Source organism: Aspergillus saccharolyticus, assembly GCF_003184585.1.
Source record: "Aspergillus saccharolyticus JOP 1030-1 unplaced genomic scaffold BP01scaffold_75, whole genome shotgun sequence".
Taxonomy (NCBI): domain Eukaryota; kingdom Fungi; phylum Ascomycota; class Eurotiomycetes; order Eurotiales; family Aspergillaceae; genus Aspergillus; species Aspergillus saccharolyticus.
Window position 1 is genome coordinate 22,613 of NW_020290685.1, and position 21,958 is coordinate 44,570.

The window sequence follows — 21,958 nt, forward strand, 5'->3', positions numbered from 1 at the left end:
TGGTGAATGGCTGCCCTCAGTCATCTAGCTTACTGTGTTACAGTAAGCGTAGGTCTTATGCTAACAAACTCGGAGGCAACCAGTAGGTATTGGCCTACCATGCTGAATACAATTTTACTCCTGTCCAACTGGGGACGCTATTTTGCAAACAAAGCCTCTTGACTAGCTACGTCTCAAGTATTCATGGCATACACCCGGCGTGCCGCACTTGGCAAGACGTTGTCCGTCTGGCCGTCCTCAATCACCAACATTTCCTGAGCCCACTCGCAAATGGCATTTGCCAACGTCTCCGCTTGATCCAGATCATTATGGGCGTGGAAGACCAGGCGCACCCGACTTTTCCCTTTGGGTACTACCGGGAAGGACACGTTATAGGCGTTGATATTGTTGATCATCAGATGGAAGAAGAGGTACAGCTCGTGTTTTGGACGAGTCAGTACCGGCACAATGTGAGTGAGGTGCTCGATGCTCTCGTAGTCCTCGGCGAGGGGAATGTTGAGGATGCCCTGGTCCACGGCTTCATCCCATACCGGATGGGCGGTGATGGTTTTTAGAAAGTGCCGGACACTGCTCTGGATTCTTTGCATTGGCTGGAGCTTGTGAGCTAGAGATTGTCTCATCCAGGAAGGGAGGAGATACCTCTTCGGCCTCGTTATTCTCCAGCAAGCGGTACCCAGCGCGCATGGACGCCACCATGGGGAACGACGGTGCGCCGCTGTAGATGGCAAACCGGGCATTGCTGATCAGCCGATCTCGAATCGTCTTGTTGCAGAGGATCACACCTGTACTGAACTTAGCCCAGTCTCGTCTCATGCGGCTCACTGACCTCCAGTCGACCCCAACGCTTTACTGCACATATGGATGCGAATCGCAATCTCCTTCTCCAGCCCCAACATATTAACCAGCCCTGCCCCCCTCGGCCCCATCACCCCATTACTATGAGCCTCATCGATGATGAACTGCGCATTCCCAAGCGGAAACAGGTCCTTGACCATCTGCAACATCTCCTCCAGCGGACAAATATCCCCATCCATACTATATACTGACTCAACCGCAATGAGAATCGAAAAGCGGCCCTCCGCAAACCCCGGATACCCCTTCACCTCCCCAAGAACCTCCCTTAGCGAATCCGGATCATTATGCCGAAACGCCAACCGGTGCTGGGCCAGCGAAACCTTCATCCCCTCATGCGTACTCGCATGGACCGCCTCATCGTAAACAATCGCATCCCCAGGCAGCGTCACAGCCGCCACAGTCCCCGCATTGGCCATGTACCCGGAATGCGCGATATATGCTGTCTCGGCACCGTGGAACGCCGCAATCTCCTTCTCCATCTGGATGAGGTAGTCGTAGTTGCCGTACTGGACGCGGGAGCCCGAGGCACTGAGCCGGAAGTCCTCGTACTGGCTTAGCTCGCCCTGGAATGCTTCGCGGATGCGGCCGGTGCGGTTGAAGGAGAGGAAGTCGCTGGAGGTGAAGTCGAGGACGGAGTCGTCCCAGCGGGGCTTGGCGACGAAGAGGCTGTGGTCGGCGCGGGCGAGGTCCATGGCTTGTTCAAGGTTGCGGTAGAAGGCTGGTTGGTGTTTCATGCTTGTTGCGCGGGGCTTGTGGTCTTGCAGCCATTGGGTGAGCATGCGGTCGGCGTACATTGTGAGCGTTGGTCGATTGAATCAGGATTCCGGCGGTGGGGTAAGGGTCAGGTGTGTAAGGTGGGATAGGATGGGAGGGATGGTGTAGTGTTCAATCAGGCGATATGGATACTGCACATTGAGGATGTTGCTTCTCTAACTATCTTTACTGGCTAGACTGCCATGTCGGACACTCGAGTCTCCATTACAGCGCTAGTGGCTTATTGCTTCTGCTTAGTTGAGAGCTTAGTGTTGAGCTTACTAGATCCATACAGACCAGCGCCATGGCATAAGCCAAGTTGTCTTACTGTATTAGTGTATCTGCAAGCCATAAGCCGAAAGCTATGCCACTACTAGCTTACGAGTGCCGATCTGTTCGGGGCATTCCTTTCTACTCACCCCATACAAGACAGGAGGCCCAATTATCCAGCAGACAAAAACTCTCCAAGATAGCATTGCCATCCATCCTCCTCCTCACCCATCATACAATGCCAGACCCAGCACCAGCCCCAGAAAGTAAGACCGCACATCCCATCTACCATCAAGCACTAACCACCTTTCCAACCCAGCCTCCTATTCCCTCTCCCCCTTCCCCCTCAAAGGCCTAGCCGTAACCCTCGAACCCATCACCCCGCAACACATCCCCTCGCTCTTCCGCGGCCTCAACTTCCCCAAAAACAACCCGATAATTGACTACATCGCCAACTTCCCCTACATCCAGACGGAATCCGACCTCGCCACCCACATCGCCAGCACACTCTCCAAAAACTCGTCGCTAACCATCCTCGCCCTGCGCGCAAATCCCCACGTCCTGAACCCGCCCTTCCCTCCCACCCTAACGCCCACAACGGCCTCAGATTCCCACACCGCTGTCCTCGGAATCCTAGGGTACAGAACCCACCCACCCAGCCGCACCATCCAACTCGACGACTTCGTCTTCGCGCCAGAACTCCAGCGCACCTATGCCTCCACTGAAGCGCATTACCTGCTATTGGTGCATCTCTTCGAACGCCAGGACTTTACGTGTGCGCGCGTGTGGCTCAAGTCGCATGCGTTGAATGTCCAATCCCGCGCGCACACGGAGCGGTTGGGGTATGTATTTGAGGGGAGGATGCGCAAGGATAATGTGAGTCGGTGGGGCACGCCGCGGGATTCGGATGTGTTGAGTATGTTGGATGACGAGTGGAAGGGTAATAAAGTCGTGGTGGGGCGGTGGCTGGAGAAGGGGAATTTTGGGGAGGATGGGAGGCAGGTCAAGTCTATGGGGGAGGTGAGGAGGGAGGTGGAGGAGGAGAAGAAGAGAGAGGAGAAGGTGAAGAGCTTGCTCTAGGGTGGATGGCGTCCTTGTCTGCCCGCTGCGACGAGGTGTTTGGGACAAAGGGGTATCTCATGTATCTTAGCTCCTGTAGCTTCGTTCGAGTTCTCGTGTTTCAGGTCATGCCAGTTTTGCGCAGTCTTGCTTGTACATCTACGTCAAACCATTTCACAGCAATAGAGGTGCACAGTAGCCAAGAATATCCGTATCCGTATCCGTCACATAGATTTGGCGGGTGAAGGCTTCAAAGCGAATGACAGTTACGGGATGAAATACATGGAACTTGATTAATCAATATGAACTCACATACTGGCTAACTACTGCCACTCATCAAATGTCCCAGCCTCATACTCCCCTCAGCACCCGCCAACCTCTCTAACATCCCCACCGCAAAAGCACCCACCTTCTCAGCCCACCCCAAATCCACCACCCTTGTATCAATCTCCAGCTCACCTTGAATCTCCCCCATCCCCGTCTCCGCCGGCTGCACCCTCCAAACCATGCCAATGGACTCCGCCTGCCCTGTCATCCGATCATGTACCTCCCAGCTGCGCGGGCCCGACGGCATATACAGGAACGCCTGCACGCCGGTGTTAAAATACGGCTCCGGGTAGATCGAGCGGTTGAGCGACTGACAGAGATTCTCCAGCTCCGCGACCCGGTGGAGTTTGCTGTGCATCTCGCCCAGCCATTGTTGCACTGTTGAGGTGGCGGGCAGAGTTGTTGTGAACGGAACGCGGCAGTTCATGGCTGCGACGAGAGACGGTGCTGCGGGCCAGGGGACCATGCGGCCTGAGCGGCTGAGGAAGAATGAGGCAGTAGGATGGCCGGTGTAGTTTGCTAGGACGAGGGCCCATGCGGCGAAGATCAAGGTCGCGCTGGATATGTTGTACCTGTTCACTGATGCTTCAATGGAGGCTACGGTTTCCCGGGTCGTATATGACATCCTGTGCCAGGCGTCGCTTTTCAAAGGGGCGGGTATTTGCGGTGGCTGTATGTCGAACATTGACTGTTTACACAGCGGCTTCATCATACCCTTCCAGAATTCCGTGGCAGCGTCCAGATTGTCCGCCTTGTATTTTGCCATGAACCGAGCGTAGTCGGCGATGCGGGGGCCCGGAGTCACTACTCCTTTGGTGAGGGCTTGCTCCAGGTCGGACGTGAGATTGATGAAGGAGAAGATATCCATGAGGACGTGGTGTAGACGCCAGACGAAACCAATGGCTTTGCAGCTGCTGTTGGGTCCCGGCGCGTAGACGCAGGTCATGTCGGAGTATGGGACGTCTAGACGGACACTCTGCAGATTCCGGTGGTGAGCCCAGACCTGCTCCTCGATGGACAGGAGGGTGTTGTCGAAGTCGTCGGCTTCGACGATAACCTCCTGCCAATCCAGGTTTACGTGGTCCAAGTCGTGCAGTGTCCATGTTTGCAGGTCGTATCGCGTCTTGAACACGCTGTGCGCCGCGAGAGTCGTTGCCCAAGCGACTTGCAGTTCGCGGGGCGTTGGAACGGCATCCTGCGTCCCTGCAAACCTGCCACTGACGACGAGAGCATTTGACATGGGGTTCTGCGCAGACTGCGCCAGCATCAGTCTGTGCATGTCGGTAGCTGGTGCTGTATCTGACAATGGTGCGATACCACTACCACTATCATTGCACTCGACTAGCTTGAGCTGTTCGTGGATCTTCGTGAGCTTCGCTTCTAGGTGGTCGATGGTGTCTTCGCGAATGATTTCCAGAACGCTGGTAGCATAACCCTGCTGCATCAGAGCCTTGGACACGAGTATAGCCGCCAGCGAGTGACCTCCCAGTCGACTGAAAGACGATGCCCTGGTGAGATTTTTAAAGGGAACGTGAAGGCACTTGGCGAACGCCCACCGCAGCGCATCATAGGACGAGTTACATACAAAGGTGTCGAAATCTGCGTCCTCTTGCGCCATTCTCTCTTCCAATTGAACGTTCAGCGCGGCCCGATCTACCTTCCCATGCGCTGTGAGAGGGAATTGGTCCAGCGCCACGAACTCATCCGGGACCACAAACTGGTCAAAGTTGTATCTCATAAACTGACGTAGCCCCTCGAGGTCAACAGTAGCTGGTTGCACGAACCCCATTAGTTTATTGCGCCACATGAAAGCAGACGCTGCCCGAACGTTGCTGAATCGGAGCATCCCAGTTTCGACCTCCGTCTCCAGGTTGATGAGGAATCCACGATTCTTCACCATGCGGTCTGCGCGACCAATCCATGATAGTCCTGTTTTCGTCCTCCTAGCCAAGTCACCGGTCCTGTATGCGCGCTTCCCATTCCAGCTGATAAACTTCTTGGCTGTAAGCTCTGGGTTGTTTAGGTATCCCGCGGCCAAACAGGGACCCGATATCAAGATCTCGCCAACATCGCTTTCTCTCAGGTTCTCGTCTACGAGATCAACCTGCACACCGGGAATAATCACGCCTAGGTCTGGCTCTGAGTCTGCTGTTACTCTTCCAAAGGCGATGACGATGGTCGCCTCTGAGGGGCCGTAAGTATGGATCACTTTTCGCGTGGGGGTAATCCATTGGCGCGCGATGTCGAAGTTGGGGGCCTCGGCACCCAGATAGATACTGCGTACCTTGTCAAAAGGCCCAACTGGATGCAACGTGGCAAGCATCGACGGGGTCAATATTAGACTATCGCAGGTCGTCGCCAATTCGGGGAATGTTGACCACGAGGCCATAACCAAGGCTCCACCCCTGGTGATTGTTGTCCAGATGGTCGCCGCACATGCTGGCTAATCTTCAGCTACCAAACCACTGGGTAGGTTCATGCAGGGACTTATGCCGCTTACCGTCAAATGAAATGGAAAATGCCAGCAACACACGTTCCCCGGGAGCCGTGTTAAAACAGTCCCCGCCGGTCAATGACACAAATTGGGAGAGAGCCTGATGATAGACCATCACCCCCTTTGGTTTTCCCGTGGTGCCAGACGTAAAAGTGATATACGCCAGTGCATTCGTATCAAGACCCCGACGGATGGCGTCCAACTGGCTACATGTATCATTCATGTTATGAAACGACGATTGAAGCCATAGTTCTTGGAAGAAGACAATCACTGGTGCGCGTTGGGTGTCTGGCTGACTGGTTGCAATGGCCACCCGCGGCGAGATGTCCTCGAGCGTGCCGTCGATTCTTGCCTTGCTCCAGGCTGCCATGTCAATGGGCACATAGCAAGCACCAACCCTGAGGACGCCCAAAATAGCAGGCAGAAGCTCCAGGGACATCTGTGAGAGGATTGGGATCTTGTCGCCAGGTCCAGCTCCGACTGAAAGCAGGGCTTGACTGACGTGCAGGGACGCATCTCGTAAACCGGCATAGCTGAGCCTTTGCCCGTTCCACTCCACTGCAGTTGCCTCTGGTGTACACGTTGCCCAGGCGTCGACGAGGTCAACAACGGTTGTTTCGATGGCCATTGTCGGGGTAAACTCTAGCCAACACCCCCAGAAGTAGTTCCAGAGAAGGCACTTCTTCTGTTGTATACTGTATTAGAAATTAAAAATAAAGATAGAAATCTACCAAGGTAAAGCCAAAATATCGACGGACTTACCTTAGATAGTGTGCTTACGGCTTAGTACACCTCACTAAGCACGGCGGAAATAGAGAGTAAGCATCACTGCGCAGATCCCGGTCAAGAGGCTGGAGCAGGCGTTGCATGTCGATACGCACGATCCTCCTCTAATACTTGAGCAGCCGCAACGAGAATGGTAAACTGGCAAATACACTGTCTAGCCTAATATGAAGTTCCTGATCAGCGCCAACGTGCCGAAATTCCGGTCTGTGCTCGGCAATGAGTCTTTTCGAGTTTCGTTCTGTCAAGACCATTCCGGACTCGCGGCGCAAATCAACGGTCTCGATGCGATAGACATCTGGGTATGCGAGGGGGGTGAAGTCACCGAGGAGCTACTGGATCAGTGGCTGGGTCGGGATCAGGACTCCCCAAAAGCTCTGCTGGTCAGCGACGCCAAGCAAATACCTGAGGTCGAAAAGCTGCTCAAGAATCGCGTGACTGGAATTCACGCAGTACCCAAGCAAGAAAATCAATCCGATTCGTCCTGGGTGGTGTCGACGCTCCAGGCAGGAGAGATGCTTTATGCTCAGGGTTGGGTCCGCGGCGCACTCCACCACAACGAAAACGATCCCAATGCCGACGAGACGGTCGTACTTGTTGGCGCGGGAATTATGAATCTTGTCACAGCAGAGTTCCTCGCTACCCGTGGGTTTCGAGTGCGGATTATAGACGCCAACCCGGATCCTCGGACCTGCAAGGACTGGTCTCATTTGGGGGTTACCCACGGGGGCTTCAATGCCCGCATGTTCACGTACACCGAAGCGGATAGCTACAACGAGAGAAGTAGCTCCATCTATCGTCACATGCGCCATGTCTTCCGCAAGACCAGTCTCAACGGCGGCTGGAGTCTGAAACCCCCGTCGAGTTTCACGGCGGCCGAGATCGCCTGGGTCAATTCCTTTGAGCAGACTCCTACTTGGTTGGCACAATCGATGAAAGAAGACATCTACTTTGTCAACCGGGAAGCTGCAAAGCTCTGGGACGAGTACATGGACCGCGCCCCGGAGCTCTTCAATGGTGTCTCGCTCCACGCCGACATTCTGCGCTTATATGCCGAAGACGTCGCTCTGGATGCGGCTACTGAGGTGAATCGAGGCCTAGGGTCGCTCATGGACGAGATCTCCCAATTCGAGCTCGTGAGGGAATACCCCGGGTTTGCTGCGGCTGTCAGGTCCAAAGAACTTGCCGGTGCGCTTGTCGTGCAAGGGTTTACCCTCGGCATCCACCTGTTCGTGGGGAAGCTGATCGATCGAATCATGGAGCTCGGTGGAGAGTTCACCTGGAACTGCTCGGTACAGAGAATCCGCCGCAACGCTGCTGGGGAGGTAACTTTGCTGGAATCACAGATGGGACCTCTCCATGGGAACCATTTCGTGATCAGCACTGGGGTGACGAGAAATGGACTCCTAGATGGCACGGCCTCGGAGGGACTGGTGCACGGAGTGTTAGGCGTGTGGCTGCAGCTCCCAAACCTGGACCCGATGATCCGGAATTCCATCAAAATTCATCGCCGCGGCTCGCTGGTCGAAGACATCAATGTGACCGTATCGAGGAATGCTCAGACGAACGAAGAGGTGCTCCTTCTTGGGGGCGGATACGGGTATGTTGGATTGGATCACCCGTCTCCAGAGACTCCAGAACTGCAGGCCCTTTTTGACGAGCTCGAGCGAGTGGCGCATACGTACTTCCCGGCGGGATATCGCGTGGCAAAGGAGCGAGGGACCCTGTGGCCGGAGGGGGAACGGAAATTTTGCATTCGACCGTTCACTTGTACGGGGTTGGGTATCTTCGAGGACATCGGCACTGCATGGGGTGGACATCTCCTCATCACGGGCGGGAACAACACCGGCGGCTTTGCCCAAGCGCCCGCCATTGCACGTGCCGTGTGTCGCGCCATTGCTGGGGAGCACGACCCCGTCCATGTGCTCTTCAACCCCCATCGGAGCAAGCTGGCCTCCCCAGTGCAGTACAGTAATGCCAGTCTGTAGGCAGCTAGAGAGATCCAGGATGTATATCACAGTCAAAGACGACAATAAGCTTAGGATAAGCGCAGATAATCTACTAGAAGAGAGTAACCCATTTGTCAAAGTCATCAACACAGTCTCCTCCCTCCACAGTTCCTCTTCATCTTTCATCTAAGCTTTGAACTTTATATCCCCACCTTCTGTTCCTCTCCAATCGTCCCCTCCAGTCCCCAACCCAATCCGCCCCTCATCCATCCTCCATTTACGGTCCCTAATGTGATTTTTGACCCTACATCCGGCGTAATCATAAGACAGTCGAATAAGGAAGCAGAATCGGAAAGTGGATGTATTTTTTAAACTCGATCGCTTATCGCGTGGCTGTACAACTGCCAATATTTTTATAGTAGTAATATTCGTGTTATAGTCGAGGTTGGTAGCCCAAGTACCTTACTGGGCATAAATGAACGAAGCATGTATTTTGCCGGATATATATCCAGGCAGGTGCCGTATGGAGAGATCTCGCATCAGGGGGAGTCTGAGGCCCCCATTTCAGCATTCATAAAAAGCAATATGGCGAAGGTAATTCCTCCTGTTAAGACCTAGAGCTAAACATTAGACATTTTCGCTCTTAACTGCAGAATTTTGCAATCTTAAACTTGTTGAGCGGACGTAAAGAATTGATTAAAACACTTGGTTATACTACAAAGCCGAAAGACAACACCCACCCACATCCCCCCGCTTTCTATCTATGCTGTTATATGAGATAAAATCCCTTAACCTCTTACTTGTATTATCGCAACTCAGTCCAAATTCTGAAGGTTCATTTACAACAATCTCATAGTTCATTCTTCGGGTGTCAACAGCGCTACTTTGACAGGCAGCCTGATGACAATTTCCCAGCTCTCCTGACAGTCTTGCGTGCTTTCCAGGCTTGTATAATATAACCATGATTAGAATTCGATTACTTATTTTAAGAATCTATAGTTTTACACAAGCACAACACCCAAGCCGTAGATAGGGCTATTCGAGGTATAATGGTTGTTTAACCACATATTATGAGATATATTCGAGGACCTCAGATATATAATTAAATGTGATAAGTAATTGAGAGATTTCAAATACCTTTTCTGAAACTCTTCTTAATTATATAGTGTTGCGGTTGCATAGATACTATCACAAGACATATATTTGCAATGGACTAGGACTACTGTAGGGTGATTGAGATATGGTGTATGCTAGTACCACTAACCTCTTTCTGTCCCTATTTTAGGTTAGTGCTTACGCTTGTGATTACGGTCACAATTATGCTTATGATTACGCCCATGATGATGGTTTTGCTTATGGTTTTCCGTAATGCTTATTAAGACTGCGGCTTTTCTACCCTAAACTAGAATGCAGCTAGCCTTTAGCCTAAGTAGTTCCATAGGATTACGGCTGTTCCTTCTGAAGCGGGGGAGGGTAGCTAAGTAAGCAGACTGCGACCTCCTACTTAGGGGGTAGGTAACTTATGGATTAGATAGATCAGTAACAATACCTTAAGATAATCAATTGGCATCTTTGGCCTCGCGAAAGCTATTTGTTCATCACGCTATTTCACCATCTTAGCCCTTATACTCAGGGATTGCTCAGGACACGCACTTCTGTGCTCCCCCCACGCTCCGGGCTGCTCAGTGAGCAAAAAGCGGCGCCAAGTTCGACCTAAAGCGGAAAGGGAAACTCGCTCAATTTCCGCAGCAATCCAGTTCGTTAGTATATTACTAGGCAGCAGGGCGGTGGCGAGCCTCAGCTTGGTGCCTGTTGGTTATCTCGACGGGACGGAGAAGGATTCAGTTGGGGGATTGGGGCATATTGGTCAGCACAATTATCTTAGTTACTCGATGTGATTAGTGATTCCCTGCGTCATGTTGCGGGATGAGTCAATTGCTGGCTGTTGTGAGTAAGTAGGTCTCAGGGATAAATGTTTCGATCGATACTACGGGGGGTATACCTCCCATACATTTCATGCAGCACCAGAAGAAACCGGCGGCGAACCAGACTGCGAACCAGACTCTACGAATGCACGCATTTCTGAAGTCAACATTATTCCTGGAATTGAACTGCCTTAGACCAAACAAAGCACCTCTGCGCCATGGATAGGATGTGAATAAAAATGCTTCCATCCTTCGTCGGGAATGCCACCCAAACACAATATAGCAACACGTTCAACTCAAACAGCAAAAGAGAAAGAAAAGAGAAAAACACTAAAAGATGTGTGTGATATCATACAGAAAAACATCTCTCGAAGCGTAGCCATCAGGTGGGTGTCGGGGCGTGTGTGAGTTGTGTTTGAAAACAAAAAAAAAAGCTTTTCCTTTTTGTATAACAGGATTTGCCCCCGTTTACTCGTCGCTCTTGCTCTTGCTCTTCTTCTTCTTCTTCTTCTTGTCGTCGACCTCCTCGGCGTCGTCGGAGCGCTTGCGCTTCTTCTCCTCGCCCTTGCTGGCCTTCTTGGCCTCCTTCTTGGCCTTCTTGATGTCCTTCTTGCTCACAGAGCTGGGCTTGCCCTCGGCGTCGAACTCAATCTCGCCCCGCTCAAGCTTGCGCTTGTACCGCTTGACAGTCAAGCCAGCCTGCTCGGCCAGCTTCTCGAGCTCCGCATCCTTGCTCTTCTTCTTCTTCTTCTTGGAGGGTTCCTCCTCGGAGTCGGAGTCGGACGAATCGGCCTCCTCGTCGGAAGCGGCGTCAGCCATCTCCTCGTCCTCAACCTCCTCAACCAGCTTCTTGTCCTTCTTGCTCTTCTTGACGGAAGCGGGAGGCTCGTCGCCGGTCAGGGCATCAGCATCGGGGTTGTATCTCCGAGCCTCGTTGAGGTCGAATTTCTGAGGCTGGGCGGCACCGTTGGGGCCAATGGACACACCACGGGGCTTGAGGGGCTTACCCTCCATGGCGGCCAACTTGCGCTCGAGGTTGTAGCGGGCCTCGGTACCGAGAGCAGCCTTGTCCTCCTCGGTGACATCGTCGTCCCACTCGGCCAGGGCATCCACACGGAGACCCAGGGAGGCCTTGGCAGCCAGAACTCTGGCCATCTTACCCTTGTTCTTGCCAGTGGCCTGGCCGATCAGAGAGGCGTGGTAGATCAGACCGTACTTGGGAGTATCGTGCTTGGTCTTCAGGGCACGGAACAGGGCCTTCTCGGCACCTAGGATCTGGAGGGTAGAGGCAGGACTCTTGGACAGGTTGGTCAAGCTACCAGCGTGGGCAATGAGGCGGGCACCGACGAGGTCACCGACGAGGGCAGTCAAGTTGGGGGCAATAGCGTTCATACGGGCGGTGAGGTAGCCAGCGAGCTGCTGACGGTATTCGGCGAAGCCGACGACCTGCTCGGCCAGGGCTTGAATGTGCTCCAGATCCTCCTGACTGATCTCAGTACCCATGGACCGGTCAGCGGCAGCCTTAACGGCACCCTCAATCTCCTCGGGGAGGATCTCGGCGAGATCAGCAGTCTCCCAGTTAGTGCGCATGCCCATCTTCAGGACGAGTCTGGCGTAGGCGATGTTGTCGTTCAAGATCTTGGCCAGCTCGGGGAAGTGCCAGCCGTACCATTCCTTGACACGCATGGCGTAGTTGTTGAGCTCCTTGTCCAAATCATCCAACAGACCAATGGCCTGCACAATCATGGTGTCGATTTTGTCGGGGGAGAACTTGAGCTTGTGACGGGCAAGAGAGTGCGACAGACCGAGGGCCATGGTGGACATATCCTGAGGAAGAAGACCGGGAATGAGGGTGGGCAAGTGCTCACGGATGGCACGGTAGATGTCGGTAGTGGAAGAGTCGGCAACCAACTCAATGGACAGGCCAGGCAGCTTGCCAATGGCGTTTCCTGTAGGGATTTGCGGTCAGCCATGCTGACTCTTTTCTCCATTCCACAGGCGAGAGATATAGAGATAGAACATACCGAGCTTGGGGTCGGAAACAGCCAGAGAAACCTTCTTCTCATCCTTCACTTCATCCAAAAGGCTGGCCAGACGAGGAGTGACCTTTCCTTCAACGAGAGCAGCAACTTCCTCCAGGGCAGTAGCGGCGCTGTCGAACTTCTGGAAGCTCTTCAATTTCAAACTGGAATTGCGCGAGTTAGACGCACGTTCGGCGCACGGAGGGGAAAATTTTTGCATGCGGAAAGCACTCCGAATAAGATTGCAGCAGTTCCATCTGCTCCCACAGACAAGGAAGACTTACAGGTTAGAAACACCCTCTGCAGTAGCGGCCTCAGTTGTGAGGTCGTCTCTCTTCAGAAGCTTCTTGTCCTTGGCCTTGAGCAGGGCATAGCCCGCACTGGTCTCCGTAAGGATAAAGAGCGTCATGGTGTAGGCTCTCGACGACTAGCTGTAAGAACGAAAAGAAACGACAGATATAAAAAAGCACCAGCTAGAAGTGCGAGGGGCGAGAGGGGCGGGGGATTTAGGAGGAGGGGTTGGCGTTAGTTGGCGACGGGGGACGAAACCGCGTGCTGGACGAGGATTGCAATCGCTGGGAAATTTTTCGACACCAAAAAGTGAAAAAAGCGAAAACGCCGTGCGGACTGTGGCTGGTGCCCGCACGTGGCGGTGCGGCTGCACTTGCTCTGTCTAGGCAGGGCTTTGGTGCCGCTTATGTAAGTCTGCACGGGATGCCGTTCGGGGCCCTGGTCACGGGATTGAGGTTTACGTCGACTCAAGATAGCGACAATCAAGATCAACCCCCCCAGTTCTGCTGCGACTTTTTCCCCGTTGGACACAATAAAGGCAGCTTGAGGACGTGTGCACTTCCAAGAATCATGGAGGGTCTCTTCTTCAACGTCAAGAGCGGGTATGCCTTCTGAAAATGCTTTTTCGAACCCCGGAAACTCCCCTGACTGACCGACCTGATCAGCTACATTGAAGGCATTGCCCGAGGGTATCGGAACAGTCTTTTGACCAGCCAACACTATTCCAACTTGACCCAATGCGAATCGATTGATGGTCAGTTACCTCTCGACTGACCCTTCTGCAACCACTTCGAAAGCTCACATAGATTATCTTTCTTCCCCGCAGATGTCAAGCTCCAGCTCGCCCCCGCATACGGCGACTTCCTCGCCGCTCTGCCCCCGAACCCGTCGACCTCCGCCCTGGCAGGCAAGATGACCGACAAACTGGTAGCTGAATTCCGTTATCTCCTCGCGCAGGCCACGGGGTCGACGGAGAAGTTTCTGCGATACCTGACCTACGGGTACATGATCGACAACATCGCTCTGCTCATCACCGGTACGCTGCACGAACGGGACACCCGTGAGCTCCTGGAGCGGTGCCATCCACTAGGCTGGTTCGAGACCTTGCCGGTCCTCTGTGTCGCCACCAACATCGAAGAGCTGTACAACTCCGTCCTGATCGAGACACCCCTGGCCGGGTACTTCAAGGGCAGTCTGAGCCACCAGGACCTCGACGAGCTCAACATCGAGATCGTGCGCAACACCCTCTATAAGAACTACCTCGAGGACTTCCATCAATTTGTCACCACACACCCCGATTTCAAAGGCACCCCCACTCAGGAGGTCATGTCGGAGATCCTTCAGTTCGAGGCCGACCGCCGAGCGATCAACATCACACTCAACTCGTTCGGCACCGAGCTATCAAAGCAGGAGCGGAGGAAGCTGTACCCGGAGTTCGGAAAGCTCTGGCCCGAGGGCTCGCTGATGCTCTCGCGCGCGGATGATATCGAGTCCGTCGCCCTCGCCGTGAGCATCTCTGCAGACTACAAGGCGTTCTTCGATGCCGTCGGCTTGACGCAGGGTGGCAGTGGTCTGGGAGGTATGGGAAGCGCCTCGGACGGGAAGAGCTTAGAGGACTTGTTCTATCAAAAGGAGATGGAGATGTGCAAGGTTGTGTTCACGCGGCAGTTCACGCCCGCTGTTGTATATGGATGGATGAGACTGAAGGAGCAGGTAAGACATCTAAACCCGCCTGTCGGACCTTCACATGCCCCAACCAACTCCCAACCTGAATTGAGAAGTCAAATTCTAACCCACTCGACCAGGAAATCCGAAATGTCACCTGGATCGCCGAGTGCATCGCGCAAAATCAGAAAGAGAGGATCGGGAACTTTATCTCTGTTTTCTAGATACCATGTTCTTCCTTTTTATATCTTAGCCATCTTGTTTATTTAAAGCTCCTCATTGATCTTGTTCTCTGATCTCCTGGTCCCTTGCTCGACTGTCTCCCTCATCTTCCATTCGCAAACTAAACATATTTCATTCCCGGCTACGTCAGTTCGTGTAACAGTAACCCTGTGTTCTCTGCGCCAAAAAGGCGTCTCGGGCGTTTTTCTCTCGGTATGCTTTCTCTCTTCCGCAATTTCAGGTCCTAAGAGCGCGTTCGTGATTACTAGCTTCTTTCGAACTTTCTCACTTATCGTACTCCGGAGCTACATTACTGTATTTTGTTATAAGAAATTGCACGCATTGATATTGGGACCGCATGAAAAGATATATGGGTTACTGCATATCACGTTTCCCAGAAGGATTCCCGATCAAGCTGTCTGAAGTCGAGGTAATAAAATATATTGGAGTCGTAGATCAACCCCGGGGGGAAGAAGACAATAGTTGCCTCTTTTTATGCAAGCAAAAAGAGAGATGAAAGATAGAAGATCACTTAAATCTTGGTTAATTTGGTCTCAAGCCAAAAGTCTTGTCATGATTGTTGGATATATATTGATGCATATGGTTCCACTAGTCCTTCCTCTCAGAAGAAGCAACCGAGGTGAAAGACATGTTAGCGCAAAGCAACGAAGAAAACCAAAAGAAATTCCCCCAGGACATAACAAGAATCAGACAGATAGGCAAGACTGGGGGATTATAGAAGAAAAAAGCAAGGCAATATAGGAATGACCAACACCTTATGCGGGGGACTAGCCGTAAGACATGTGCCTAGTCCGCTTCTCTTGAAAATAAGAGTTTCGATATATTTTTGGTATAAAAGGAAGAGAAAACAACGAGATGCGATGATATGCAATAGCAAAAAGACCCCATGCATCAACGTGTTGAACAAGCAAGCTCAGTAGATGTCATAGCACAGTGGTCAGAAATGGAAAAAGTCCCCTGGAGACAAAACCCAAGATTTCGTCGCTCCTTATTGTTTCCAACAAGTTTAGAATTCACTTTGTATGGACGTCCCACACGAAAAAAATTGAAACAGAAGAAAGTGAAAGAATCCCGTGATGGCATATGCGTTAGTCATACTGGAACAGAACGCTGATACTCTCGCCGTGGTGAACGCGGCGGATGGCCTGTCGGACTGAATTAGTACCTTGTCGCATAAGCTTATCAAGAACGAAATCTTACCTCAGCAAAGACATGGCCGACTTCCAAGACCTCCAGCTTAGGACATCTGCGCAGATGATCCGACTGGTCCACACTGTTGGTGACAACGACCTTGTCCAGAGCGCTGGCATTGATGCGATCAATCGCGTCACCACTCAGGATACCGTGCGTGACCAGCGCATAAACACGGGCAGCTCCTTCCCTCTTGAGAAGCTTAGCCGCTCTGGTGATGGTGTTGGAGGTATCTGCCAGGTCGTCGATCAAGATAGCGGTCCGATCCTTGACATCACCAACCAGCATCATGGTGGCATTCTGGCGATCCGTGATGCGTGTGGGGCGCCGCTCCTGCGAGCCATCAGACCAAATCCGACATCAGAAAATCAGGGATGAACGAACCTTGTGAATGAGAGCAAACTCGACGCCCATCGAATCGGCGATCGCGGTCGCACGCTTGGCGCCACCGGCATCAGGACTGACAATAACAGCTTGTTTGTAGTTGGGGATATTGCGCTGAATATAGCTCTTCAACAAAGGTCGGCCGTAAAGGTTGTCGACGGGGATATCGAAGAATCCCTGATATTGGGGGTCGTGGAGATCCATTGTGATGATGTGATCAGCACCGGCGCAAGTGAGCAGGTCGGCGACCAAGGTACCAGCCTGGGCCACCCATTGCTTGTAGCCGGGGCGGGGCTGGAAGTTGTTGATCTTGTTGGCTTCCTCTTCCGCAACGCTTCCACTGTGAAGGGAAGGTAAGGAGTCCATGGTGTCGCTGCGGGGCAGGCCATTGACAGGACGTTGCCTCTTCACCGGGCTGCCATTGCTAATGTCTTCCAATTGAGCCTTGGCCAGGCTCTTCTGGAGATTGTCCACACCGTTGAGCAGGCTGCAGCTCTCGGGCTTCCCCGGATGTGGGGTAGGCGGGGTACTTTCGAAAGTGTAGCCATTGCCGGGTTTGTTGGCAATAGAAGACTTCGTCAGTGGAGCGCCCGTCTTGTTGTAAGGAATGTCGCTCTGACGAGAGTAAGGGAAGAGGGGCAGAACCGCAGTGACCCTCTTGGCCGAGGCAGTTTTGCAAGCGGAGATGGTGATAAGCAGCTCCATCAAAAGATCATTCACCTTTCCGCCACCGGACTGGATGATGTAGACATCTTTGCCACGAACAGATTCTTTGATCTCGACCCGGGTCTCACCGACAGAGAATTTCGAGAGGAGGACGTCTGCCGCCGGGATACCCAGGACATTGCAGATATTTTGAGTCAGCTGAGGGTGGGAGGTACCCCCAATAACGACGATGTTGCGCACCATATCGTTGTGAGAATTCGAGTGGGAGGCTTCAGGAAATCCGGTGGGCTGCAGAATCACAGGCGAGGGAGACTGGATCGGTTGCGGAGAGGAGGGAGAGATATCCGATGAATCGGCGGGTCTGGAGGGGCGGGATGAAGGGTGGGATTAGCACGACCAAAGAAGAGAGGAGAGCGCTGGCTTGGAGCAGCAGGAAAGAAGAACAAAAGATTTCGAGGATGGAAGTGGACAAGCAACTACCTCATGGCGGGGATTCAGGAATGGGGTCCAAGCGAATGGATGGAGAAGGAAAAGTAGACATCGAGATCAGAAGGAGGGAGGAAGAGAGAATAGGAAGAGTTCGTGGAGAATCGGCCATAGAGACGAGGAAAAAAAAAATGCCTCTGCCGCGAGTGGAACCCAGCCGACGGTTCAGGCTGCAGGCGTGGGGTAGCCTCAGGCTCTGAGGCTGCAAGATTGCCTCTTTCCAGCTAGTCCCGCCCTGCCTGCACGGGCGAATCCAACGGCCCCGCAGTGATGACTCATCTTTTCCAGGCTTATGACCCCGGAATCGGACTGAGTGCGGACCTTCTCGGTGCCTCGGTGCCTGAATTCAGCAGTATTTCCCAGCAGGAGCATCAAAGCTGGAGTCCCCACACTATTGTTGCATGAACATCAATATCGACACAGGGCAAGCGCACGTTCAACCCGAGCACAACGCTTCCCTTGACCCGAGACCAAGGTCTATCTCTTGCAGGCTATAACCCTAGAGCTATAACCTCGGGGCTATAACCTCAGGGCTATATTCCCTGGTCCGGATCATGGCAGGATTCGCAGTACTCCGTACAAGGTCTCATGGCGGGACAAGCCATGGAATGCTTGGTCTACCTGTGACAATCTCGTCAGCTCCAGCTCGAGAGGAGTATGACTTAAGCACATACCAAGGAAATACGTGGCTAGCGGTGCTTGGAATGGAAACACAGAACGGGGAGTTGCTCACAAGTTACGATAAACAAGTGTCACGCGTGAGACGCTGACCAGCGAGAGTCATCATTGTCCTCTCATTCTCACTTCAGAAAGACCTTTGCGCTCCGCTGAAATAGGCACATTCTAGGAAAGCTTCCAAGCTAGTTTGTGTGGCAGTTACCAGGCCGCGGCACGACTTCAGCTTCATGGGTGATCACTGAAGGTTGCGAGGGAATAAAAACCAGGGGGCAAGGAAGACGTAGAAAACTGTTCGATTCATCAATTCGAGTACAGGATCTGAGCTATCAGGAAATGTAGTATTTAATCTCCTACTCAGAACCATCCATTCTTGTCCTGTGTCCAGACGTCCCTCAATTTTTTCTTTTCTGTTTTTTTATTTGGCTTGGGAGCTCGTAGGTATTTGTGCTCTCGATCTGAAGCAGCTGGCATGAGCTTCTTCCCAGCGACAGGACCCCTCCTCAGATCCTTTTATGCTCCCCAGCTCACTGATAAGGCAACAAGGTTGGGCAATCAGTGAGACAAGTGTCTGGTCTAGACCCGGCATTGGCAGGCGCGATACGATGCCAGCACGTGATGCGCTGCGACACAATCCACTCCAGCCCAGCTTGTGACCATTTGCCTGTTCAGGGACTAGGCCGGACCTGACCTGCTTCTCAATTGAAGGAGCTTAGCAGAATCCAACCTCTCAGTCCTAAATCGAGTTGCGCAGACACTTTACATTTATGCGCTCAATTCGCCAGTCCAGAATTAGCGGATCGTGACATTCTGGTACTGGTCAAGTCCATTGCTTTCTCTCCATGCCCGGCCGCCTCATTCTACGGCGCCCGTCCCCGACGACCGTCTCGTTTACCGTGTCGAATGCGTCAAGGCATGCTAGCACGCCCGCAAAAGTTCTGTTCTACCTGCAGATCTTACTGCGAGTACTAAGCTTCTTCAGTGTGCTTCTGCTCGATGTCGCCAAACTCCGATACTCTCCCTACATTCGCGAAGCACGCTTGATCCCCTGGTCAGCTGTATGGTCGACTCCCCTGGGCGCCTTCCTCTGTCGCTATGCGGACAGGTACAGCTACCCGGTTGTGGCACTAGCCAGTGCAATTGTCATGTACGGTGTCTTTAGGAAGGGATATACAGGTTCGTTGGAGGCGTGCGGCCGTCGTCTAAATTCATCTGGTGGTGCTAACTGCGATTGCGAATGTTTAGAAGAGTCGCTCCTTGTCATACGGGGCTTGGGCATCCAGACCTCTACCTCCTCCAACACGTACTTTTCAAAAGCGTCTACGCGATTTATACCCACAACCCAGATCCAGGATATTGTGATCCATGAGGCTTTTAAGGGGTTTGAGGTTCGCTTCTATCTAGCCGTGATTGTCGAAGGGGAGACGGAAGTCGTCGTGGTTTTTCCCGTAAGTGTGAACGTTGAACATACGTCCATTGTGTCCAGCCCGACTGACTGCATACAGAAGCTGCTTCCGAATCGGCAAATCCTGGAGGAGGTGTGGAGGGGTTCGCGACGATGTCTGTACGACTCCAAGTCATGACTAGGTCGAAGCGAAAGATACGGACAATACAGGGTTCAACTTGAAAGACTCGTATCATGAAAGCACACGCCATGACTATCGCTCAGCGTGTGGATGCAATATTGCTGGGGTGGGTAAAAGAACCATCTCTATCTACATCTCCATCTTGGAGGGCTTCGCACCAGCCTCCGTCTTTCTTTGTTTGGCGGCCAGCCACCGCGCGTTCTGAACTTCCACAAGCTCCGTTTTGCGCTTTTGCATGACTGGGATATAATCACCGCCTGTTCTGGATTCGTTGTCACCTAGGAACACTTTCTGTCCTCGGTTCTTCCGCTCCCATACCGGGTTGACTCCTCCGTCAGTGACGATGCTTCGATCTCCCTGACTGACGGCCAGGTCAAGCAGTGTACCGGCTAGTATTTCGTCGATCTTACGCTGTCTCCAAACAGCCCAGAGCTCCTCGACGATGCCACCGAGACCGAACTTGCCACCACCCTTGCCAAGATGGGACTTAATCTGCCTGATATCACCTGCATAGATCCACTCCAAGGTATCTTCACGGCGACCGCTCTGCTTATCAGGGTAGACACAGTTCCAAAGGACCAGAGGAGCGTCAGATGCCATCTCATAAGTAGGCTTGCGCGGGTTCTTGGACGCATCTAACAAGTCATGCACAATGGTCGGGGGTTCGAGACCCTGGCCAACTAGAAACAGTACGCTGACCATGTGACGAACTTGATGCCACAGGAAAGCAGATCCTTCTAGATTGAAGACATAAACCTTAGCAGAAGTGGGTGTAGGCTCATCAGAGGACCTGGTCTCCTGCTCGCCTTCAACAGCGCGGAATTCTGGGTCGTTGACATACCCCAGCGGGGTGTTTTTGGCATCGAGTAACTCAATGTCAGCACGGAAGATATCGCGCTGGAAGGACTCGATCTGTTTAGTAACGTCCAACTTGCAGAAGTTGCGGAAGTCGTGTGTACCCTCGAAGTATTTGGCGGCTTCGCGCATCGCCTCAATGTCCAACCAACCTTCTCTGTATTTCGGCCTAGCGTTCGTTCCATCATTGGCACGGGACATGAACCCGTAAGGTCCAGGAGTTGGGGAGAAGGCGGGCTGAGTAAAAAAGTACTTGTAGTGGCGTTCTCCACAGGAGAAACGAGCATCAAATCCTTCAGGGGGGTTGGGACACCACGCGAGGATTCTGATATCCTGCGGTAGGACCTTGTTCAACATGCTAACATAGGGATGCTCATCCTTGATGTGGTCCCAACCCTCGTCCGCCTCCTCCGTATTTTCCATGGCTGTGTCCGGATTCTGCGCATCCGTCTTGCGCATCGGCCGCGTACTGCGCACTCTGATGCCGACCACCTGCCCGAAGGCGCTCACGCCGCGATCCGTGCGGCCGGCCTTGGAGTACTGGCATCCATCCCAATTGATCCAGTAGGGCTTGACCTCACGGGGCGCGAAACTCTCAACGAATTCGTCGTCCCCAGACGTATCGTTGGGAAAGATCAAGCGCGTCTTGCGCAACGCCTTGTAAAGTTCCTCCTCGATGGTCGGCAGCGGAGTGGCATTGCCGTTTGCATGTTCCAACCCGTTATACCGCTGTCCAAGGTATGCGAATTTCAGCGCGATGAAGCGCGTGTTGTACTTGGAGGGGTCGATTTCCCGACGCACTTTCTTCGGCTTGGGCGGCCGTTGCTGAGCTCCTTTCTTTGCTGTCGAAGGAGACGGCGAATTGGCAAGTTTTGTTTCGGTCTTGTCTTTTTGCTGTTTGAGAATGTCCGCAGTGCTCTGGGAATCGGCACCCGCGGGAGGATGCTCCCCAGGCGATGCGGCGTACTCGGCCGTGCGGGAGTGCAGTTGGCGCTCGAGCTCAGTAATTCGGGCAATCAGACTAGAGGTGGGCCATGTTGAGTAGTCCGGTTGATCTTTCGAGGAGCCGGAGGCTGCCTGCGCCAGCGTTTGCGAGGGTTGCTGCTGCTGCTGCTGCTCCGACATGGTTTGCAGCGGGGAGAAGTCGACCTGGGCTAGGGAACGAGCGAAGCAGTGGAAAGGAGCAACTTTGGGATGTGCTTTGTGAACAGTAGTAAAGTCTTGAGCGCGAGTCCAGAAGGTGCGAAAACTTCCTTGGAGACTCCGCATACCCGTAAGGAAAGAGGATGTTGAGCGGCGGGAATCGAAGTTCTCGCGGAGGTGGAAGCGGGATTTTATTGCGGTTGGGTTTTGCGAAACAAAAATTTGGAGTCGCCGGTTTGAGTTGCATTACGGCGTGTATACCGGGTGTATTATGGTAACATTACAACTGCTGGTATACCAGGATGGACTGAGCGGTAGACATGAGATTCCAGGCATA

The 21,958-nt window shown here is 52.9% G+C and overlaps 9 protein-coding genes across 9 annotated transcripts; 4 read left to right on the forward strand and 5 right to left on the reverse strand.

Moving 5' to 3' along the window:
* Positions 1-68: 68 nt before the first annotated feature.
* BP01DRAFT_427221 (aminoacyl transferase sphA) lies at positions 69-1,805 on the reverse strand. Its single transcript, XM_025579835.1, has 3 exons — positions 827-1,805; positions 640-782; positions 69-590 (listed from the first exon to the last, which is right to left on the reverse strand). Exons 1-3 carry the CDS (start codon positions 1,647-1,649, stop codon positions 174-176), a joined length of 1,383 nt encoding a protein of 460 aa, XP_025426224.1. The 5' UTR covers positions 1,650-1,805; the 3' UTR covers positions 69-173.
* Positions 1,806-2,027: 222 nt separating this feature from the next.
* On the forward strand, positions 2,028-2,958 carry BP01DRAFT_351743 (GNAT family N-acetyltransferase; the record flags this gene model as incomplete). Its single annotated transcript, XM_025573852.1, has 2 exons — positions 2,028-2,144; positions 2,198-2,958. Exons 1-2 carry the CDS (start codon positions 2,117-2,119, stop codon positions 2,956-2,958), a joined length of 789 nt encoding a protein of 262 aa, XP_025426225.1. The 5' UTR covers positions 2,028-2,116.
* Positions 2,959-3,256: 298 nt separating this feature from the next.
* On the reverse strand, positions 3,257-6,386 carry BP01DRAFT_378000 (acetyl-CoA synthetase-like protein; the record flags this gene model as incomplete). Its single annotated transcript, XM_025577026.1, has 2 exons — positions 3,257-5,703; positions 5,765-6,386. 2 exons carry the CDS (start codon positions 6,384-6,386, stop codon positions 3,257-3,259), a joined length of 3,069 nt encoding a protein of 1,022 aa, XP_025426226.1.
* Positions 6,387-6,498: 112 nt separating this feature from the next.
* Positions 6,499-8,540, forward strand: BP01DRAFT_224991 (nucleotide-binding domain-containing protein). Its single transcript, XM_025571170.1, has one exon. The coding sequence runs from the start codon at positions 6,709-6,711 to the stop codon at positions 8,527-8,529; it is 1,821 nt and encodes a 606-aa protein (XP_025426227.1). The 5' UTR covers positions 6,499-6,708; the 3' UTR covers positions 8,530-8,540.
* Positions 8,541-10,572: 2,032 nt separating this feature from the next.
* nop58 (RNA-processing protein NOP58) lies at positions 10,573-13,005 on the reverse strand. The gene is made up of 3 exons (XM_025579413.1): positions 12,721-13,005; positions 12,440-12,600; positions 10,573-12,364 (listed from the first exon to the last, which is right to left on the reverse strand). The coding sequence occupies exons 1-3, from the start codon at positions 12,843-12,845 to the stop codon at positions 10,884-10,886; spliced, it is 1,767 nt and encodes a 588-aa protein (XP_025426228.1). The 5' UTR covers positions 12,846-13,005; the 3' UTR covers positions 10,573-10,883.
* Positions 13,006-13,203: 198 nt separating this feature from the next.
* Positions 13,204-14,990, forward strand: BP01DRAFT_419586 (H(+)-transporting V0 sector ATPase subunit d). Its single transcript, XM_025579414.1, has 4 exons — positions 13,204-13,329; positions 13,393-13,481; positions 13,554-14,440; positions 14,533-14,990. Exons 1-4 carry the CDS (start codon positions 13,298-13,300, stop codon positions 14,614-14,616), a joined length of 1,092 nt encoding a protein of 363 aa, XP_025426229.1. The 5' UTR covers positions 13,204-13,297; the 3' UTR covers positions 14,617-14,990.
* A 559-nt stretch (positions 14,991-15,549) lies between these two features.
* BP01DRAFT_225025 (ribose phosphate diphosphokinase subunit PRS5) lies at positions 15,550-17,335 on the reverse strand. Its single transcript, XM_025571171.1, has 3 exons — positions 16,211-17,335; positions 15,836-16,159; positions 15,550-15,780 (listed from the first exon to the last, which is right to left on the reverse strand). Exons 1-3 carry the CDS (start codon positions 17,117-17,119, stop codon positions 15,724-15,726), a joined length of 1,290 nt encoding a protein of 429 aa, XP_025426230.1. The 5' UTR covers positions 17,120-17,335; the 3' UTR covers positions 15,550-15,723.
* Positions 17,336-18,717: 1,382 nt separating this feature from the next.
* BP01DRAFT_225080 (PIG-H family GPI synthesis protein) lies at positions 18,718-19,661 on the forward strand. The gene is made up of 3 exons (XM_025571172.1): positions 18,718-19,213; positions 19,283-19,485; positions 19,543-19,661. The coding sequence occupies exons 1-3, from the start codon at positions 18,880-18,882 to the stop codon at positions 19,618-19,620; spliced, it is 615 nt and encodes a 204-aa protein (XP_025426231.1). The 5' UTR covers positions 18,718-18,879; the 3' UTR covers positions 19,621-19,661.
* A 1-nt stretch (position 19,662) lies between these two features.
* Positions 19,663-21,802, reverse strand: BP01DRAFT_361434 (pseudouridine synthase DEG1). Its single transcript, XM_025576149.1, has one exon. It carries the CDS (start codon positions 21,601-21,603, stop codon positions 19,753-19,755), a length of 1,851 nt encoding a protein of 616 aa, XP_025426232.1. The 5' UTR covers positions 21,604-21,802; the 3' UTR covers positions 19,663-19,752.
* Between the last annotated feature and the right edge of the window lie 156 nt (positions 21,803-21,958).

Bases quoted from the DNA above. Each gene is read 5' to 3' on its own strand.
- BP01DRAFT_427221 (XM_025579835.1), bottom strand. From the start codon at position 1,649: ATGTACGCCGACCGCATGCTCACCCAATGGCTGCAAGACCACAAGCCC. The intron at 783-826 runs GTCAGTGAGCCG...AGTTCAGTACAG, and splicing joins AGCGTTGGGGTCGACTGGAG to GTGTGATCCTCTGCAACAAG. The intron at 591-639 runs GTATCTCCTCCC...CACAAGCTCCAG, and splicing joins AGAATAACGAGGCCGAAGAG to CCAATGCAAAGAATCCAGAG.
- BP01DRAFT_224991 (XM_025571170.1), top strand. From the start codon at position 6,709: ATGAAGTTCCTGATCAGCGCCAACGTGCCGAAATTCCGGTCTGTGCTC.
- nop58 (XM_025579413.1), bottom strand. From the start codon at position 12,845: ATGACGCTCTTTATCCTTACGGAGACCAGTGCGGGCTATGCCCTGCTC. The intron at 12,601-12,720 runs GTAAGTCTTCCT...GCGCAATTCCAG, and splicing joins GCAGAGGGTGTTTCTAACCT to TTTGAAATTGAAGAGCTTCC. The intron at 12,365-12,439 runs GTATGTTCTATC...AAATCCCTACAG, and splicing joins TGTTTCCGACCCCAAGCTCG to GAAACGCCATTGGCAAGCTG.
- BP01DRAFT_419586 (XM_025579414.1), top strand. From the start codon at position 13,298: ATGGAGGGTCTCTTCTTCAACGTCAAGAGCGG. The intron at 13,482-13,553 runs GTCAGTTACCTC...TCTTCCCCGCAG, and splicing joins CCAATGCGAATCGATTGATG to ATGTCAAGCTCCAGCTCGCC. The intron at 14,441-14,532 runs GTAAGACATCTA...CCACTCGACCAG, and splicing joins GGATGAGACTGAAGGAGCAG to GAAATCCGAAATGTCACCTG.
- BP01DRAFT_225025 (XM_025571171.1), bottom strand. From the start codon at position 17,119: ATGGTGCGCAACATCGTCGTTATTGGGGGTACCTCCCACCCTCAGCTG. The intron at 16,160-16,210 runs GTTCGTTCATCC...GATGGCTCGCAG, and splicing joins AGTTTGCTCTCATTCACAAG to GAGCGGCGCCCCACACGCAT. The intron at 15,781-15,835 runs GTAAGATTTCGT...TCAGTCCGACAG, and splicing joins TCGGCCATGTCTTTGCTGAG to GCCATCCGCCGCGTTCACCA.
- BP01DRAFT_225080 (XM_025571172.1), top strand. From the start codon at position 18,880: ATGCCCGGCCGCCTCATTCTACGGCGCCCGTCCCCGACGACCGTCTCG. The intron at 19,214-19,282 runs GTTCGTTGGAGG...GCGAATGTTTAG, and splicing joins CTTTAGGAAGGGATATACAG to AAGAGTCGCTCCTTGTCATA. The intron at 19,486-19,542 runs GTAAGTGTGAAC...GACTGCATACAG, and splicing joins AAGTCGTCGTGGTTTTTCCC to AAGCTGCTTCCGAATCGGCA.
- BP01DRAFT_361434 (XM_025576149.1), bottom strand. From the start codon at position 21,603: ATGTCGGAGCAGCAGCAGCAGCAGCAACCCTCGCAAACGCTGGCGCAG.